This window comes from Embiotoca jacksoni, unplaced genomic scaffold (genome assembly GCF_022577435.1).
Source record: "Embiotoca jacksoni isolate LCO1_2020_lvr unplaced genomic scaffold, fEmbJac1.0.p SCAF_7, whole genome shotgun sequence".
NCBI lineage: Eukaryota > Metazoa > Chordata > Actinopteri > Embiotocidae > Embiotoca > Embiotoca jacksoni.
The window spans coordinates 14427129-14446183 of record NW_027185425.1 but is presented as its reverse complement, the minus strand read 5'-3'; the positions used below and the strand labels follow the sequence as shown (position 1 = coordinate 14446183).

Sequence of the window (19055 nt, the reverse complement as noted above, 5' to 3'; positions counted from 1 at the left end):
CAGCAGAGGGGCAGCTGTACTTGTAGTGACCAGCAGAGGGCAGCAGAGGGGCAGCTGTACTTGTAGTGACCAGCAGAGGGCATAGATAGATAGATAGATAGATAGATAGATAGATAGATAGATAGATAGATAGATAGATAGATAGATAGATAGATAGATAGATAGATAGATAGATAGATAGATAGATAGATAGATAGATACTTACTTTATTAATTCTACAAGGAGATTTTTTTCTTCTTCGCTACAGCAGCATTTATTGATACAGGGCAAAGCAATACAAATTACAATAAAAAAATAGAGGGAGTACAAAATATTAAATATAAACTGTAAAAATGCACAATACATACAATAAAAATATAATAATATTAAATTAAACTAAACTAAACTAAAAACAGTGCAAATAATTAAACAAACAAACGTTGCTCATTGACTGTATACAAAAAGTGATGATAATACTGTGGTGATGCTGCAATACATTTTTAGTTTAACATTGTTCAATTTCACAAACGTTTATACACTTTGAGAAAAACGAGAACTACTTCTATTATAAATAAATTGGCACACTACATAGTTAATTACAATCTAATACAATCAGTAAATTAATATACTTATTTACATCATTAAAAAGTCTGTATGTCAAAGTCAAAATACAAGTATGACGTGTATTTTGTTGACCCTCTCTTTATTTGAATTAGGGCCACATGAAGTTGTGAACAAAAGGTTCCAATATTGCATTTTTTTTTTTTTTTTATTTTTTTTTAGATCTGCATTGATTTGAGATATTTCTGCTGCAAATGTTTTACAAAACAAAAACATCTACTCAATGTAAACAGAAATAATAAGAACAATTACAGGCGGCCCCTTCGTGGATTTTCTGTCTCTGAGGGAACCGTTTTATCCCACTTTCAGAGATGTTTTTCCCGCGAAGCTGTCCACTTTCACACTTTCATTGTTGTCATGAAAAAAAAAAAAAAAAAAAAAGAGACAACACGCCTTGTTTTGTTCCCTACTGGTCAACCGTGATCGCAGCAGTATGCTGCTACCTGATTGGACAGCTTCAGTAAACCGATCTCTCATTGGCTGAAGGCGACGCGGGTCTTTAAATCGCCGGATGTCGCTCAGCGCCAAGCTCGCCGGTACCCGTCCCGGTCCTGAGTAACAAACAAGCGGCTTCACATGTCAGCATGTCAGCGACCGACGCGTCCGGAGGGCTCGACGTCGTCCGGTTACTGTACCGACACGTGCAGACACTGGAGGAGTTTGCGGACAGCATCGTGTTCAGAGAGGGACGGAGACCAGTTATCGTCGAGCAGTCGGACTCAAGTCGCTTCAAGTCGTTCGTCAGGAGCGTTTTTGTCTGCTTCGACAAGCAGCTCCAACAAGTACCGAGCTGCAGCCAGGTGACCTGTCCCATCGGTGCAAAACAAACAAAAACCAACACAGGCCCGCTGTGCTGTCACTCAATTTGGATGTGAAACAGTTGCGACAAAGACACGTGCTGTGTCAGGATATTTTAGTTTTGAAATGATGACATTATTCACAATGTATTAAGGATGCACAAACTGTCAGGTGATGAGGAACCTTGTTAGACGGTGTAATGTATGTCGTGACAGTATCGTGTCTTTTTTTATGCTGATATGATGTATTTTATGCTCTCCACAGATCTGCTCTCTGCCCGAACTCCTCGCCTTTGTTCTCAACAGTCTGAAGAGGAAACGGAAAAGAAACGTCTTGGCTCACGGCTATAATATTCAGTCTCTGGCTCAGGAGGACCGTGACGCGGACCACTTTAAATTCCAGGGAGATGTGACTCAAAGTGCTGCCTACATCCACGGCAGCGACCTGTGGAAGAAAGTCACAACTCGCCTGGGCACAGACATCACGCGGTACGTGTTGGAGAGCTGCTCCGTGTTCGTGGCAGTTCCTCCGTCGTGTGTTTTCCAGCTGTGCGGCGTCCCGGTCTACGACAGGGTGTCCACGACCTCCGCCTCCCGCGGGTTCGGTCTCCAGCGTCGATTGAGGAAACCTGACCGTGCTCAGTTTGGAAGGCGTCGAGGGTCGGTGACCTCCAAAAGGAGAAACGCCGTCGAGCATCCCGCCCTCAGCAAGAAGAGGAAGAGGAGGGACGTCGGAGCGAAGACGGAGAAAAGAAAGAGGAGACGGGCGGAGCGCCAAGAACACAAACAGGAAGTCCAGCGGGTTTGCTCCGAAACGGTGGAGGAAGTACAGCCGACACTGTCCGTGAAACCTGTGGTGAACAGCGCCGCTGGTTTCAAACAGCCCGTCGAACTTCCAACAACCGTCCCTCCCTCGGAGGGCGGCTCCAGTTGGAGATCAGGGATTTTCCCGCCTTTGCCGCCCTCACAGTGTTTTATCCGCACTCTGGGATTCCTGTATGGGGGCCGGGGCATGCGAGGCTTCCTTCTCAACAGGAAGAGGAAGAGTGGCGGTGAATCCAAAAGGCTGCAAGGCCGGGATTTGGTAAGAGTGGTCTTCTTCGAGGGACTGGCGCATTTGAACAGGCTCGAGAAGAAGCAAAAGAAACTTCCTCGCCGTTTTTTCAACATGGTCCCGCTGTTCAGTCGGCTGTTACAGCAACACAGGAGGTGTCCCTACAGCCAAATACTGCAGAGGATGTGCCCTGTGATCGAGGAGGGCAACGCGGGGCGGGGAGAATTAAACTCCCTCTCACCTCAGCACTGTGCTCCGCACCGGGTCTACCTGTTTGTCAGGGAGTGTCTCGCTGCAGTGATCCCGCGGGAGCTGTGGGGCTCCGACCACAACCGACTGCATTTCCTCGCCAGGGTCAGGGGCTTCCTGAGCAGCGGGAAGTTTGAGAGGCTCTCATTGGCTGAGCTGATGTGGAAGATGAAGGTGAATGACTGTGATTGGTTGAAGATCAGTAAAACAGGTGAGGTTGTATTTGAAGGTGCTTTATTTTCTTTATGGTTGCCACGTGTGTTTTGTCCGACCTAACCAAACCGTCCTGCAGGCCGCTTCCCGCCCAGCGAGCTGGCGTATCGGACGCGGACCCTGGGTCAGTTCTCGGCCTGGCTTCTGGATGGTTACGTCGCAGGCCTCGTCCGAGCATGTTTCTATGTCACTGAGAGCGTGGGGCAGAAAAACGCCATCAGGTTCTACAGGCCGGAAGTCTGGGCCAAACTGCAAGACTTGGCCTTCAGGTACACACGAAAAACACTCGCGTAATGTACAAAGATCCATATTCATACAGCCGTGGGACATCAGCTCACAAAATAAATAAAATAAAATAAAACAACGTGTTTGTCATGTAGAGGTCACATCTCCAAAGGCCAGATGGAGGAGTTGACTCCAGCTCAGGTGGCGTCCCTCCCCAAAGGCACCGTCATCTCCCGCCTTCGCTTCATTCCCAAGACAGACGGCCTGAGGCCAATCACACGAGTCGTAGGCACAGATGCCAAAACAAGGGTACACTTTGACAGGGATATTAAAGTTCTTCCTTACATATCCACGAAATATTACATGCTGGTAGCATGTTGATGGTTTTTGTAACAACAGCTCTACAGAGGTCGTGTCCGGGAGTTGCTGGATATCCTGCGGGCCTGCGTGCGCTCCTCTCCGTCCCTCCTGGGCTCGACAGTCTGGGGGATGACGGACATCCACAAGGTGTTGTGCTCCGTGGCTCCGGCCCAGAAGGACACACCACGACCCCTCTACTTCGTTAAGGTGAGTTGTTACACTAAATTGTCTCTGAAGAGGATTTTCCATCGTGTGATTGACTTCAAGTTTATGCAGCCATATTATTTTTTAATGATAATATACCGCTACAAATTTCAGCACGCGTGTCTATTTTGCATCTTGATTTATTAAGTCGAGCTTGTCTCTTGTGTTTTAAGGTGGATGTAAGTGGAGCTTATGAGAGCCTGCCACATGACAAACTCATCGAGGTGGTTGGCCAGGCCCTGTCACCGGTCCAGGACCAACTCTTTACCCTCCGCCGCTATGCCAAGATCTGGGCCGATTCCCACGAAGGCCTGAAAAAGGTGTTTGTTAGACGGGTAAGAAATCAAGGATAGAATTTAAAACCCTTTTTTCCTACATATGAAGCGCTTAATGGCCAAGTGCCATCATATCTTATAGAGCTCATACTACCATATAGTTCTCATAGAGCTGGAGTCTTCCAGCAGTGGTGGGCAGTTATTTGACTAAAAATCTTCACATAATTTTGGACTATATTCATTACAATGTAGGTTTAAAAATGCACTGACTGCCATAGAAATAATAATCACCAAACAGTAGTGAAGCTATAGTGGCTTAGGGGCTGCACCTAAATGTTATAATGTTGGGAAAAACCCTGAGAGCGCTTCACTCTGGCTCACTTGTGGTTCCGAGAGTTTCCAGAAGTAAACTTGGAAGCAGAGACTTTAACTTTGAGGCCTCGTTTCTGTGGACCCAGCTCCCAGTTTAGGTTCAGGTAGCAGACAACCTCTCTACTTCTATGACTAGGCTGATGTCCTTCCATTTTGATGAAGCTTAAAGTTTGAACTGGCTCAGGGGATCTTGAGTCATCCCCTAGTTATGGTGTTGTAGGCCTCGGTTGCTGGGGGATCTCCCATGATGCACCGAGCAACTCTCCTCTACCCTGTCTTTTTCTCTCCATGCATTTGTGTGACACTATTGCATTCTGTGTTGCATTGATGTTTTAATGTGGTTGTCTCACTTTATGGTTCATTATTTAATTTACTTACTGTATGTTTTGGTCTATACATTTGTTGTTGCTTGGTCATTCTGCACTTTAAATATATTGATTGGTTGACTGCTACCTACAAACATGCATGTCATTTGAGTAAATAGTATATACACACACATTAACTGACATAGTTGTATTTCTCATCTTTGTGCACGCAGGCAGATTTCCTGGAGGACAACATGGCATCCACCAACATGAAGGGGTTTTTAATGTCACTGCAGAAAGAGGGCAAAGTTCATCACGCCATCCTGGTTGAGCAGGTAACACTGATTTTTTTTTTTTTTTTTAACTAATAATTATTCATGTTTTAGTGTCTTTAACATTTCATTACTTTTTGTCGTTACAGTATTTCTGCTCAGATCTTCACGGCAGAGAGGTGCTGCAGTTCTTTACCCAAATGCTAAGTGGCAGTGTTGTTCAGTACGGGAAGAAGTGAGCTCTGCGTTACGTTACATTACACAGACCTGTGTGAGTAATTCAACCAGGTCAGTTGTTGTGATTTTTGGCCCTCTGTGTTGCAGGACGTACCGTCAGTGCCGAGGGATTCCTCAGGGATCGGTGGCGTCCAGTCTGCTCTGCTGTCTCTGCTACGGTCACATGGAGAATGTCCTGTTCAAAGACCTTATTAAAAACAAAGGGTACAGCAGTCTCCCCTGTATTTCACTCAGCATCAGCATGTATAGATGTAATAACACAGCAGCAGCAGCAGGCAGTCTATCTGTATTGTAGCTCCAGTTTGCTGAATGTGTTATTCCCCCCCCTCTCTCTGTCCTGCAGGTGTTTGATGAGACTGGTGGATGACTTCCTTCTTATCACACCAGACCAACACGAAGCACAAACATTTCTCAAGTACGACACACACCAGCTTCGTCAGACACGTCACTGTTTATATGACATCATGGTTACGTTCAGAATGTGTTTTATGTGCATATTTGATTGGAATCCGATCGTATGTAGCAAATCGGAACGGCCAAGAATCACAAGTGACAAGATTTTTATGATTTCCTCTTAAACCGTATTCGTATGTGGTTCAAAATACAATCTAGTCACATTTTTGCAATTCTCTTCAAGTCAAGACGGCGCTTTAGGTTTAATTTTTGATGCGACATAAAGTTTGCATGGAGGGATAACTTTTACATTACATTTAGCTGACGCTTTTATCCAAAGCGACTTACAACACACCGATGGTACACCATCGGGAGCAATTTTAGGGTTCAGTGTCTTGCTCAAGGACACTTAGGCATGTGGACAGGAGGAGCTGGGGATTGAACCACCAACCTTCCGATTAGTGTGCAACCCACTCTACCGACTGAGCCACAGCCTCCCTTCAACTTCAGCTGTTAACTGTGTGTGTTTAGGATCTTGCTGGCCGGAGTACCACAGTACGGTCTGGTGGTCAACCCGCAGAAGGTGGCGGTCAACTTTCAAGTGTCAGGAAGCGCGTCTGCTTGTCCCGGCATTTGCGTGCTGCCTCCTAACTGCCTCTTCCCCTGGTGTGGACTGCTGCTGGACACGCGCTCGCTGGACGTCTACAAAGACTATTCTAGGTGAAACTTCTCGTCAGCTGGAATTATACTGCCGCATTACTCACTCGAGTGTGCTTCATGTGTACAAAGTTATTGGGCCTTTTTGTCAGTCTTTATGGCTGCTTGTAAGCTGAGTAAAACTGCTCCCCTGTACTTTATTCGAGCATAAAACACAGTAAACATTATAACTGCATCTTCACTTGAAGTCATTTTTCATGCTAAATTGCATTTTCTTTTTCTGTTTTCATTCCATTAACTTGTAACTTCCTGTCTCTTTCAGCTATGCAGGCCTATCTCTGCGCTACAGCCTGACTTTGGGCTTTTCCCACTCAGCTGGACAGCAAATGAGGAGGAAACTGATGGCTATCCTCAGGCTAAAGTGCCATGCCCTCTTCTTGGACCTAAAGGTCAGGGACAAAAAGATTGACCTACTGCAGCAGCTTGGCATGATTCAAACCCTTATTTTACTTGTATATTATCTCATTATGCTGCTCCTCAGTTCATCCTCTGTCTGAAACAAGCCTTTTTAGCTCCTATCTCTTCAAGAGCCCAAACAAAAAAGATTAAATTGATGAATGTGATGTTCTTTACTTGTTTGTGACATTGAGGAGGATTTAGTCTTTTAATTATAAGGCCTTACTGCACGTTAATATCACGTAGACAATGCTAGAAGCAGCAGGACATGTGTACAGTAGCTGTTTCCCAGTTTAAGGGAAAATCTACAAAGATACCCTGCAGATTACAGAAGGCTGATGAGCTGAACCTGCTCTTCATTTAAAGAATCATGCTGCTGGGCGGCTTCATCAACAAGTGCACGCACAAATGTCCAAAGTTTACCAGCTGGCAGTCACCCTCAAATGAAACAATGGTGAATAACAGATGTAAACTTCTTAAACAATTTCCAAAATAATTCAGTTAAATAGTCGGGATGCTTGACTTCAACACTTAATTCACAAATGACAGACTGATGGTAAATATCAGTAAATATGTACAGGACAAATATGTTCTATTTAGTTTATGTTGCTCATGTTCAATATCCTGTACAAACGTATTTAAAATAAATTCTTCACTTCCATTTTTGTGCTTAATATAACGGTAATATTAGATGACCTTTTCTCCTCAGATCAACTCTCTGGAGGCCGTCTACAAGAACATCTACAAGCTGGTGCTGCTGCATGCATGCAGGTAGAGACAGTGAGCTTCTCCATGACTCAAGTGATTTGAAATATTTGTCACTGTTTCTTATTTTGTATTATTTATTGAGATTACATATGTTAAATGTGGCACTGGGAATAACGTGTTGCCATTACCCACCTGTCGTATTGAAATCTATCTGTCGTGTGTGCTCACTGACCTCAAGCTTATAAAATGGCCCTGTAAAGATAATACTGCTGTTAAAATCAGCACACATCTTGTTGTCGAGCAATACCTGCAACGCGCTGAAGAGTAATTGCGCTGCCTTTTATCTCCAAATGTAAATATCTGAGTGTCCCCGTGTTGTCTGTCTGTGTTTTATTTTTCTCCTCAGGTTCCATGTGTGTGCCCACAGTTTGCCCTTTGGTCAGACGGTTGCTAAGAACCCCGTCTACTTCCTGCAGATGATCTGGGACATGGCGCAGTACGCCAATAAGATCATCAGGCTCAGCAACAAAGGCAACGTTTCCTCTTTAAACATGAAAATGCAAGGTAAAGTGAAAAACACACTTTCAAATTGTATTTCTTCATTCTGTTTCTGTTTCTCCAGGGCTGCTTTTAGGTGATAAGGCCCAGACAGGCATCGTGCAGTTTGAAGCAGTGGAGCTGCTTTTCTGTCTTTCCTTCTTGCTGGTGCTGTCACAACACCGTCCTCTCTACAAAGATCTGCTCCCACACCTGCACAAACGTATGTACCCTCAGGAAACACACGCATATCCACAACAATATCACAAAGACACCATCAGAGAGGATCATCACTACTGATGTACCAGAGTCTTCCAATAATTCCATTAGGATTTTATTTATATCCGTCATTGTAAAACAGAAGATAAAAAGATGTCTTTATTTGAAAATACAACATAAAGGTTTTTAAGAGATATTTAAAAGTAAATTAGACCTGTCTCTATGAATTATTTCATTATTGATTGATCTGTTATGATTATTTAATAAGATGTAATGCCCAAAAATTTGTTAAAGACATGAAAAACATGTGACATCCCACATTCCTTGTTTTTTTCTGAATGACAGCCCAAAACCAGAAGGTATTACTATCAGACAAGATGAAGAAACGCAGCAAACGGTCACATTTACCTTCGTGTGCAAATGTTATTTTTATGTGAAGAAGCCAGGGGAGAGATTTTCAATAGATTTCTTGCCAAAATGAACAAGGAAGCCATTTGCGGCATCAAAGTCAAGATGATTTTTGGCAATATGAAGGTTAAAATCACTCATGTTTAGAGCTCTGTCATACCTGCAATGGCTTTACAGATAATGAATCACCAGTAGGGCTGCATTATTAGTCATATTGAAAACATAATCTCAATTCATAACTCTATTTGATAAAAATCCATCATCTGCATCAGAACAAGCCGTCCTGTTTTCTCACTCAGCAAACCAGCACATGATGCAGAGCAGCAGGAAGAACCGGCAGGAAGGAAAATAAACCCAGAGAGAGCGAGTCGGAGACACCAGCAGAAAGAAAACAGAAAAAAAAACACTTGTTAAAAGGTTGTGTTTAATAAGAGAAGACAAGAAACTGAAGTTCTTTGTTTTTATGTTCAGTGTCAGATTCACGAAAGCTGCTGCATCTTAGATAAAAACAGGAGCGTTCCCCTTCTGTTGTCCAAAGATGATGTGCCGGTCAGATATTAGGCACCGTACCTTCTTCATCAGATCAATAAGTGAAATGAGGATTTACGTTGAAAAAAACTGAGAGACAATCGTGATCTTAATCTTCAGCAAGAAAATGGTGTTTATCCAGAATCGTGCAGCCTGAATGATCAGAGATGATAAATAATGACGTTTCTGCAGCTGTGCCATTTCTGCAAGTCATATTAATGCTGTTGTGGGATGGCTAAAGTTATTTAATCAATTGAACAGTAAAGACTCAATGGTTTCCAAGTTGTTGGGGGATGTACTAATCAAACTGAATGTCAGTGTTGATGTTTCTGCAGAATGGTCAGCCCCTTGAGTACCCTCAACGACATGGACGACAACTTTCAGAAGTTTCCATCTTCTGCCCGTTTAAGTTGTATTTTAGAACGATTATCAGTCTGCTGTAGAGGTCGACAACATGTAGCGACCTAAAAGCAGCCAATTGAATACATGCATATAAATGAAAGGTATTTTAAGTGTGCATCTGCCGACTATCAGCATTAGGAGGATCCCAGCAAGACAAAATGCAGCTGTGATGGCAGCTCAACACAACAACTGATAAAGAATCAACTACCACCTGTACAAATCTACATAAAGACTGTAGTAACTGGGTCTGCAGGAAAATAGAGCTCTCTCTCTCTCCAAAGGCTTCGTAAATAAACAATATAAAAACATCCTCATTGACACTTGCCAGGAAGTCCAAACCCTTTGAAGGTGGACTTTGTGAGAGGTGAACCCTTCCCAGAATATGTGATTTTACATGTAAACAAGTCAGTTTACTGCCATGTTTTTAATTAAATTTTTACAGCTCAATTTTACAGTTCACTTTATCTTCTCTTCGGCTCATACCCTCTCGACAGGGAAGCGCAGTCTGGAGCGGCGCCTGGGGGATCTGAGGCTGGCCAGGGTCCGACAGGCCACCAACCCCAGGACCCCGGTCGACCTCATGGCCATCCAGACTTAAACTACCGGCTAGTCCCACTAACAGTTCCCGACATAACCAAAGAGAAGGTATGGATGAGTATTTATTTAGGATGATCATAATGTTGGGGGTTATGTTTATAATGCCTCCAAAGTCCATTAATTTCTGTGCAAATGAGGACAAAGTACAAAACATTTTTCTCCGTGGTTTCGAAAGAGTGAGATGAACAGTGTGTTGAAATCAGTGCCACAGAGTTATATGGGATGAATCTGGCATCCAAGGTTATGAGACTGACAGAGAAATACAGGTATTAGTCATCTGATATAAAACACTTTGGTGATAAACCTCAGTCATAAGTGCACCCCGTAAAACAAATCAGTTTAATCATTGAATTTGGATAATTGAAAATCATCACTACTGTACTGTGCTGGTCTCTCCTACAGCTGTTTGTCTGGACTTTGATTTACATGTCGTGGTAGTTTTCCGTAGAGGACGTGACGCCATACTTTAAATGTAAATAGGTGCACAGAAATAGAGACAAATCATTGTCTTTCAAGATGATGTTCCTCTTCTTCACATTACAGCGATGATAATTTGTAACATTCGAGATTAGTGTTAAATCTACATTTATGTTTAAATGTACCGTTTTGTAAATCAAGCAAGGCTATGTGATGTCTTTTACAGCATATTATTTACATGATGTACATCACACAATGTACAAAGGACAGAATTTTCTTGTTGAATAAATCCAGTTTTTGAGGATGAAACTCCCTCAGAAGTGGGACGTCTTTTTGTGTTCAGGATCGTAGCGTTGTAACTTGAAATGTTCCTTAAGCTCCTCTCTGCTCCTGTGTTTCAATCTCAAAACCTTCATTGATTTGGGGAGTTAAGTCAGCACGAGTCGAGGACCTTTTGATTGTGCAGCAGATAAGGTTGTAGAGAGCCACCACAGGGATGGAAATCACAGGCAGTGCAGAGAGGAGGATGATGATGGCAAACACCCAGTCTGGATACGGCTTCTCTTCGGTTTGGGGGAATAGTTCCTAAACGGACACACAGAAGAGCTCAAATGTGACAAATATGAAGAGTGAAATAGCCTAATTCCATTTCTTATCAAGAGCTAGATCCCCAAAAAAATCTAGTGCTATTTGTTAAAGCACCGGAGCGCAATTGCGACATGAGGTTGCGTAACCACGGCTTCAATAGTGGCAAGTTTACAATAGTCAATAATGTTTAACTCCAGCACTTTAAATCCATAAAGTCAATGATGTAATCATGTTGTTTTTCAACATTTTTTCTCCATCACTCATCTAAATTGTCAATGAACAATTTGTCACAACACGTTCCCTGTTAATGTTTCAATATAAACGTCTTGTTAAGAAGTGAAGAGTTTACTGAAACATCAGAGGGCCTTTAATTTGACAAAAAAAAAAATCAAGAGTGTTGAGTTTGTATTAATGCATAATGATGATTGGCGGTGCAGCACCACACCGATCGACTCATCTCGCTCTCTGTACGCAAAATATGAAGCTACAAGCAGCAAGCAATTAGCTTAGCTTAACTTTAAGTTACTAAGTCCAACCAAGAAGTATTTCTCGGACATGACTTCACATAAAATCACCAGTGAATTTTACTTTTCAGTATGTGTATTTATTTTACAAAGGAGTTTAAGGCGCTGGTGGACATCTTTTAAACATTGAGACAGAGCCAGGCTAATATTTCCTTTGCGACCAGAGCTGGGACTAGCCTTATTTTTAATTTACAAATATTAGAGATATTGTCTTCTTAGAAAAAAAAAGCAAATTTACAAAAAATATAAAACAATTTTTTTTTTAAACTTTATCAATTTTTTTTGGGGCTACTTGGGAACTTGCTAATCATACGTATAAAGTGGATGTGGACAACATGCAAACATTGCAAATTTTAACATGTTAACATGAGCATTTATCTGGGATGGTGTCTGACCACCTGGTTAATGTAAGTCCAAAATTAACCCGCTCTGTGTTTTTGTTCGACACTAACTTCAAAGGAAGCTTTCTGGCTGATGAATGAGTCACCCGTTAGCCGCTAACTTCTGCCAGCTGTTTGCTGCTGACAGGTAGTTCAGGCTGAAGGGCTGAAAGCAGCCTGCTGAGGCCGGCGTGGTGCACATAGAGGGAATTCACCAAAATAGTACATTTGATTTGAGTAAAGTTTGAAGCCGTTTAAATTCTCTGTAGAGTTTAGGGGAACTTCATCGATGCCTCTGGGTTTGTCACTGCTAGTTTACATACGCGTTGTCATTTTGATACATTGCTGATCGGAAAATATAGATTATAGCAATTTGAGACACCTGTAAAATGTTTGCATTTTTTACACAACAGCTTGTAAAACAGTAAATAAGGTACCGTCTTTAGTGCTGCTTCAAAGGCATTTTTTTTCTCCTGCACTTTAAATGACGTTAACTGATAAATACAAGTTATTCACAGAATAATCTTATTGAAAGAATCCTTAATTTACTTTTAGCTGCCGAAACCTTTGGTACAGTTCAGTGTGTTTATGCTAATATAATTATTTACTGATTCTGCCAGTTTCAGTATTAGACATAAGATGGCTGCTTACATAAGCTGGGTTCCATGTGAAGTAGGTGGGGTGCTTCTGTGCCTGGAGGACTATGTAGGCAATCAACACCCCCAGCAGCAATAAAGGACTGATCACCATCCAGCACACCTTCCAAAAGATGTTCGGCCTCCTCCCAGTCATGAAATAGATGTCCTCACTAAAACTGAGAGGACACGAATGTTAAACACACTGTAATTCAAATTGTATGCAAATTTCAAGTTAAGAAAAGGAAAGTGAGGTCCAGAAAAGTTTACGTTTTCATTCCACGGACATAAATGACTCCAACAAGCTCAAAGAATGCAATGATGAGCAGCGGCACGGAGCCCACATAGTTGTTAAAGATCTCCAACCAGTAGTTCCCTGAACCTAGACTGAAGATGAGGGCCACCAAGAAGCATGCCATGACGACGATCGCTAAGGAAGTGTGTAAAAAAAAAAGAAAAAGAAGAAGAAGAAGGTTTTTAGTGAGGAAATTCAACAGGAAAAAAAATGAATATATCCTTTCTTGTTTGTGAACAGTTTAAATTGATTTGCAGGTACCGGTTATGACTTCTTTAGGGACCCACTTGGGTACTAGTTTGAGATCGTTGATGGGCGTGAGGACGCCCTCTATGTTGCCAAACATGGAGGAGAGACCCAAGCTGAAGAGCATGACGAAGAACAAGATGGCCCATACCTGCGAGCCTGGCATTGCTATCACTGCTTCGGTGAATACGATGAAAGCCAGGCCAGTGCCTGAAGCACTCTGGGGGAGGAAGATAAAAGAGAGACAAGAAAGTAATGAGGAAACTTGAAATGACATGTACATGTTTGACCGGCACATTAGCTTCTGTACTCGGGGAAGGGAGCACAAGGTGTCGGCAGACAAAAGGAATCAAGCGAAGATGGAGATTAGAAACTGGATTAACAAGAATTCAGTGCAAAAGATAAGCTTAAAAATGTCAATACCTGATCCAGGAAAGTTTGTAGGTCACATTCCCTGAGGTGCAGACTGGAGACCCTATCTGAAAATGTCTCATTCAGATAATCAAACCATTGTTTGTAGCTCTCCACTGTTATGTTCTGGTCTGAAATCTCAAAGTGGTTGGTCAGATCCAGGATGTTCCTGTAGATAAGATTCAAGAAATCATTTCTCAGGATTTTACTTGATCAAAGGTCAGCAAGAAATCATCTGAAATAAGATATGCATACGTACTCATTCAAACAGGAGTTGTAGGCGTTGGTCGCTTTAAATCCCAGGATGGAAAAAATGGGAATGGAGGCGTAGAGAGACGTGGCACTGTTTATTACTCCGACGAGAACGGCATCCTTCTCACAGTCGTTTCTAACATGGACAGCAAGAAAAAAAGACTTTGTTGTAATGACTCGGACTTTGAAAGGGGGGAGGTTGAGAAGTTTTAGTCCTTACCTCTCTGCGTTGTAGCTGGAGAAGGCAATGAGACCTCCGAATGCCACAGAAAGAGAGAAGAAGATCTGGGTGGCAGCGTCCAGCCACACCTGAGGGTTCTTCAGCGTCTCCCACTGCAGAGGGCAGAGGAACAACACATTCAGGTGTGTCTGGGATTCAAGATGCAACTTTACATCACCTGTATTTAACGCAACTCACATCAGGAGTGAAGAGGTACACCAGTCCATCAGTGGCTCCAGGCAAAGTCAGGCCACGGATCAGGAAAATGGTCAGTACCAGGTAAGGGAAGGTGGCTGTCACATACACAGCCTGAAAATCAAAAAAACTTTCTATGATCCGGTGGATGATTTTAAAGCAGGAGTTTCAGTATTTTAAAAAAAAAATTTTTTTACCAGTTATACACAGACCTTTCCAATGGACTCGATGCCCTTGATGAAGCAGATGTAGACCACACACCAGGCGCTGGCGAGGCAGACCACCATCCACCACTGCAGGGAGCCGCTGGTCTCGATGTCAGGTGTGATGTTCAGGGTCTCCCGGTACCAGAAGTAGTTCACTGCAGTGCTCTTCTCACACTCCACATTAAAGCCTAAATGGATGCAAACACACAAGCAAAAAATAGTGGTAACATGACTTCTTGAGAACTCTTAAAGTTTAGTATTAAATGTTTTATTTTGTCTGGTAATTTGCTGTAATAATTTATTTTAAACAGTGAAATATGCAGCAAACAATGTATGCATAATATATACATAATTTATTCATATCTTGATATTATTGCTGAAAACATGATCAAAACAACTTGTGCTTGTTGCCACTCACTCATTCCACTATCTATCATTAAAGGTGCCTTAAAAGAAAAGCATGTTCTTTTTTTTTTAAATTTTATTTCACGGTGCAATATTCCTTTGTGCCATAAAGCAATTCAGTAGTTTCCCTGTACGTCTCGCAGAGCCTGATAGTTAAACAATCCTCTCAGTGATAGTCTTTATTTTTGTAATTCTGTTAATTTCTCAAACCAAACTTCCCTACGTTAAAATCTTACAATTTGTGCTGAGCTGCTATCAGGCAACGTTTCTGATGTTGCTGTCAGTAATCGCAGCGCGTGACCATACATGTATCTTCTCACCTGTGTGGTTATCGTTGAGCGGACAGTTGGCCCACGGCAGGGGGTTCTGGAAAGAGTGAAAGAAGTACCAGAGCACCCAGGCCAGTATGGTGTTGTAGAAAATGGCCACCAGGAACGAAACCACCATGGAGGCAATTCCTACATACAGGAAGTAATATTGACTGGAGGTACATTTTTCATAACACACACCAAAAAAAAAATTCCAGCTTCAGAAATGATGAGGGACCTTTGGCCAACATGGAAAATAACCAAAGTAAAAAGTGAAACTTAGAGAAAGTGGGACGAGTGAATTTTATTTTATATTTTATAACAGCTACTTTTAACTGTATGCTGCTGTAGCGAAACAATTTCCCCTCGGGGATTAATAAAGGAACTACCTAACCTAACCTAAGAAAGCAGGTCACGTTGTATACTCCTGTTTTTAAGACCTGTTTTTTCTAAATCTGACTACAAATTCAAATCTTTTTAGTTGATAGCATCACCCACTGTACCTGTGTGCTAGTTTTTGATGGTTAGTGGATATTAAATAATGGTGACTGTAACACCAAATTTCTTTCAAATAAGCCAAACACTGAACTGAGACGGTATATTTCCAGGAAAAATAAAAACTTTCATTAATTTTAGGTTACCCACCGACTCCACCGAGCATCGGAGAGATGGAGTTCCAGACCCCGATGCTGCCCATGCGGAGCCTCTGTCCTATAGCCAGCTCCAGGTAGAGCAGCGGGATGCCCTCAAACACCAGCGCAATCAAGTACGGGATGAGGAATGCACCTGAAGTAAACATTCACCTTACAGTTAGACTTCAGCAACATTACATTGTCTTCATCATTAAACTTTGCAGAAACAATAAACACGTTTGTGGAAAATCAATAGAGATAAAATAACTTTATAAGTGAAAAGAATGTACTGTAGTTCATTTTTTCCATTTTTCTGCAGTGCTTCTGTGTATAAACAAAATGAAACATTATTTTTCTACAATGTTTTCAGAGGTTATGCTAAAGATTTGCACAATTGTATAGGTGCCTGTATAGTTTTTCTTACATTTTAGGTTCCTGGCTGCTTTATACTTTGTTACACTGACAAAAGGAAAAGGGAGATTTATAGCTGAGTTTGTTCAAATAGGATACAAAAGTTGAATTAAAAAAATAATCCAAAAATAAACCAAATTGAGCCAAAATGAGGGTTAAAGACCACCAGAAATACATTTTGATGCTCGGAGAATCCCTCAGATTTTCTATGCAAGTTGCCTACAGTAAAACATGACTGGACCCTGAGTTAAACTTATAAAAATGTATTGGAAAATGTATTAAAATTGCCTTTACATTCTCACAGCATGTGTAGACATTAGCACAAATCTAAGGCTAAAGTCACCAAACACAAAGTTGACTGATCACAGAGCTGACGTCAAACGGGAGAGTGTGAAACACAGTGTGGGAGTCTTCAAATCTCAGTCAATATGTGAAGATGATAAGAGTTTGTGCACTTTTTCCACGATTGGCTAAATCGTAACCCCAAGTGGCTTCAGGGTTCAGCATATCTGACCATGAAGTATGAGGAAGTAAATATAGTCATAGAGTGTATTTTTCCAGGACAGTCCTTGATGTTTCCCATAATCAATCAAACATTGATAAGACTCACCATTTCCCAGACATGGGCACAAAGTTCTAGTTCATTTATTAATGACTTATTAAACTGACACAAAAAGTATCTCATTGGTGGATCAGATTTACCTGCGTGATTAAAATACTTTAAATCTCTCACAGGAGACTTGATAAACTATGGTGTAAAGTGAGATACACCAAATATAATGGAAAAAATATAATGCAACATGCAGCATTTTACCTCCTCCGTAGATTTGGCACAGGTAGGGAAACCGCCACACATTTCCAAGTCCCACTGCAAAGCCAATACAAGTCAGCAGGTACTGAACTTTGTTGTCCCATTTGGGTCTCTCCTCCACCTCAGAGCCTTTAGTTTCGTCCATCCTCAGCTGTTAAAAAGGTTCAGCACAATCTCAGTTCTGTTTCAAGGATGCAATCCTAGCATACACGTCAGTCAGGTCCCGGATCTCTCCTGATCTCAGTGGTGGACGGAATAAACACTGCTTCAAGTGGTTTGTTGTAGAGGTGATGTCTAGCAGTCCTCTCTCTTCTGAGTCTACAAAGTCGGTTGTCCTTTTTTATGTCAGATCAGTTGTTGCTTCGAGTCAGGGATGCAGATTTTTATTGGTTTCGATAAAGAAATCAGGTCAAGAGGAAGGGAGTGAGAACAGTATGCATGATGTTTTAGTGTTTCAACCTCCCTGCTAGTTGACAATGGGAGTGTGCTCAGCCTTAAATTAATGGATAACCTGGTGATGCTGGTTCCATGTTACGCTGACCTACAGCAAACCGATCAGATTCAGCCTGTGAAATGACACATCACTGCAGCTGTGTCACGAATAAACCGTATCTTTATTTCATTTATGAAACACTATGCAATGCGTTTTATGAAATAGGAGAACAAGTTGTCAGCGCTTTTCTTTGCTCCTCTTTAATCTCTGGCCACAGCTGCATGACAAGTAGTCATTTTTTGAAGACTTTTTGAGCAGACCTGAGATCAGCCCGTTACAGATGAGTCTACTGTTTGCAGATGTGTGCACATTTTAATCTTGACGGGGAGACAAAAACATGTAGCCCAGTGATGTTTTGGTAGATTGTAGTTTTACTCAGTCATGTGTAAATGTGTAAAATGTGCTCCAACGATATTATCTTTTACAGCTGAACTGAAAACATGCAATTGTCTGGTTTTCTGGTTTGAACTATTATTTCATTTTATTTTGAAAAAACATTCTAGAAATATGGTTACTCCATATATTTGTTTTCATTTTGTTTGATCAAATGTTTGATCTTATCCATATAGTTGTTTTTGCTGCAGCTTCTGTGTAAGCACATTGGACTTCTGCCTGCAATGAAATGTACTGTATGGAAATTTCTACTCGCTTGCTAGTTACATTGCTGATGCACAGATTATCAAGAATCAGAATTAAAAATGAGAACAACACATCATGCCTACATTTCCTGCCTATGAACTCTGGTTTACTTTGACCCAATAAATACAACCAAATTAAAATGAATTTTAAAACACTGCTCTTTCTCCAATTATGATTTTCTGAGGTATTACACAATAAGAACAGATTTTTTTTATTTTTTTTTATCGTATAGCCAGTGATGAACACTATACATGTTGTATTTAATCACTGAAAGGTTATGAATCAAGACTTAATTTGAAATAGTTTCACTGTTGCTTTTTGTTGTTGTTGTATTTATTGAAATAATGAACAGATTTATAGCATGTCAAACATTTGTATGAATGCTTGTCTGATTAATTAGCTGTCAAGTAACGACTTGCTGTTTGTTTTGCATACCTGTGACATGGACCCAAACACTGTTATGTTTGGTGTCTAATATAGCACAAAAAAACTACAATGTCTATCACATTTCATATTTTACAGTTAAAACAACCAGTGAAGCCTGTTGAGGTGAGCTGGGGTCTTTCTATCAGAGACAAAGTGTGTTTCCTCCTGGGGCTTCGGTCCAAAGACATACAGGTTAGATGAGATTCTGAATTGTCCATTTAAATATAAATCCGTCAGCCCAGTGATAGACTGCCAGGCTGTACCCCGCCTCAGGCAGTCTAACTTACACGTTATCATGCATCCAGACGTCTGTAGCACGACAATTAAACACCGCCTGCTGACACACAAAGTGATAGTAAAAAGAGAAAAAGACTGGACTTGCCTTACTTGGTCTTCTTTAGCTTTATATTAGCTGGAGATAAACTTTGTATTGTGCTTTCTTTCACAGAAAGAGCTCTCCAAAGTGCTTTTGAAAGCTTTTGTTTGAAAATGA

The 19055-nt window shown here is 41.5% G+C and overlaps 2 protein-coding genes across 2 annotated transcripts; one reads left to right on the top strand and one right to left on the bottom strand.

The window, feature by feature from the left end:
- The first annotated feature begins 1177 nt into the window (after positions 1-1177).
- Positions 1178-10112, top strand: tert (telomerase reverse transcriptase). The gene is made up of 16 exons (XM_069175964.1): positions 1178-1400; positions 1663-2911; positions 2993-3182; positions 3294-3447; positions 3538-3705; positions 3876-4037; positions 4888-4989; positions 5076-5161; positions 5251-5367; positions 5507-5578; positions 6088-6276; positions 6536-6662; positions 7379-7440; positions 7784-7908; positions 8000-8137; positions 9966-10112. The coding sequence occupies exons 1-16, from the start codon at positions 1185-1187 to the stop codon at positions 10067-10069; spliced, it is 3261 nt and encodes a 1086-aa protein (XP_069032065.1). The 5' UTR covers positions 1178-1184; the 3' UTR covers positions 10070-10112.
- A 5-nt stretch (positions 10113-10117) lies between these two features.
- On the bottom strand, positions 10118-17149 carry slc6a18 (solute carrier family 6 member 18). Its single transcript, XM_069175961.1, has 12 exons — positions 17008-17149; positions 15796-15936; positions 15163-15300; positions 14444-14625; positions 14235-14345; positions 14037-14149; positions 13824-13952; positions 13577-13733; positions 13169-13373; positions 12883-13042; positions 12629-12791; positions 10118-11070 (listed from the first exon to the last, which is right to left on the bottom strand). Exons 1-12 carry the CDS (start codon positions 17147-17149, stop codon positions 10858-10860), a joined length of 1854 nt encoding a protein of 617 aa, XP_069032062.1. The 3' UTR covers positions 10118-10857.
- Between the last annotated feature and the right edge of the window lie 1906 nt (positions 17150-19055).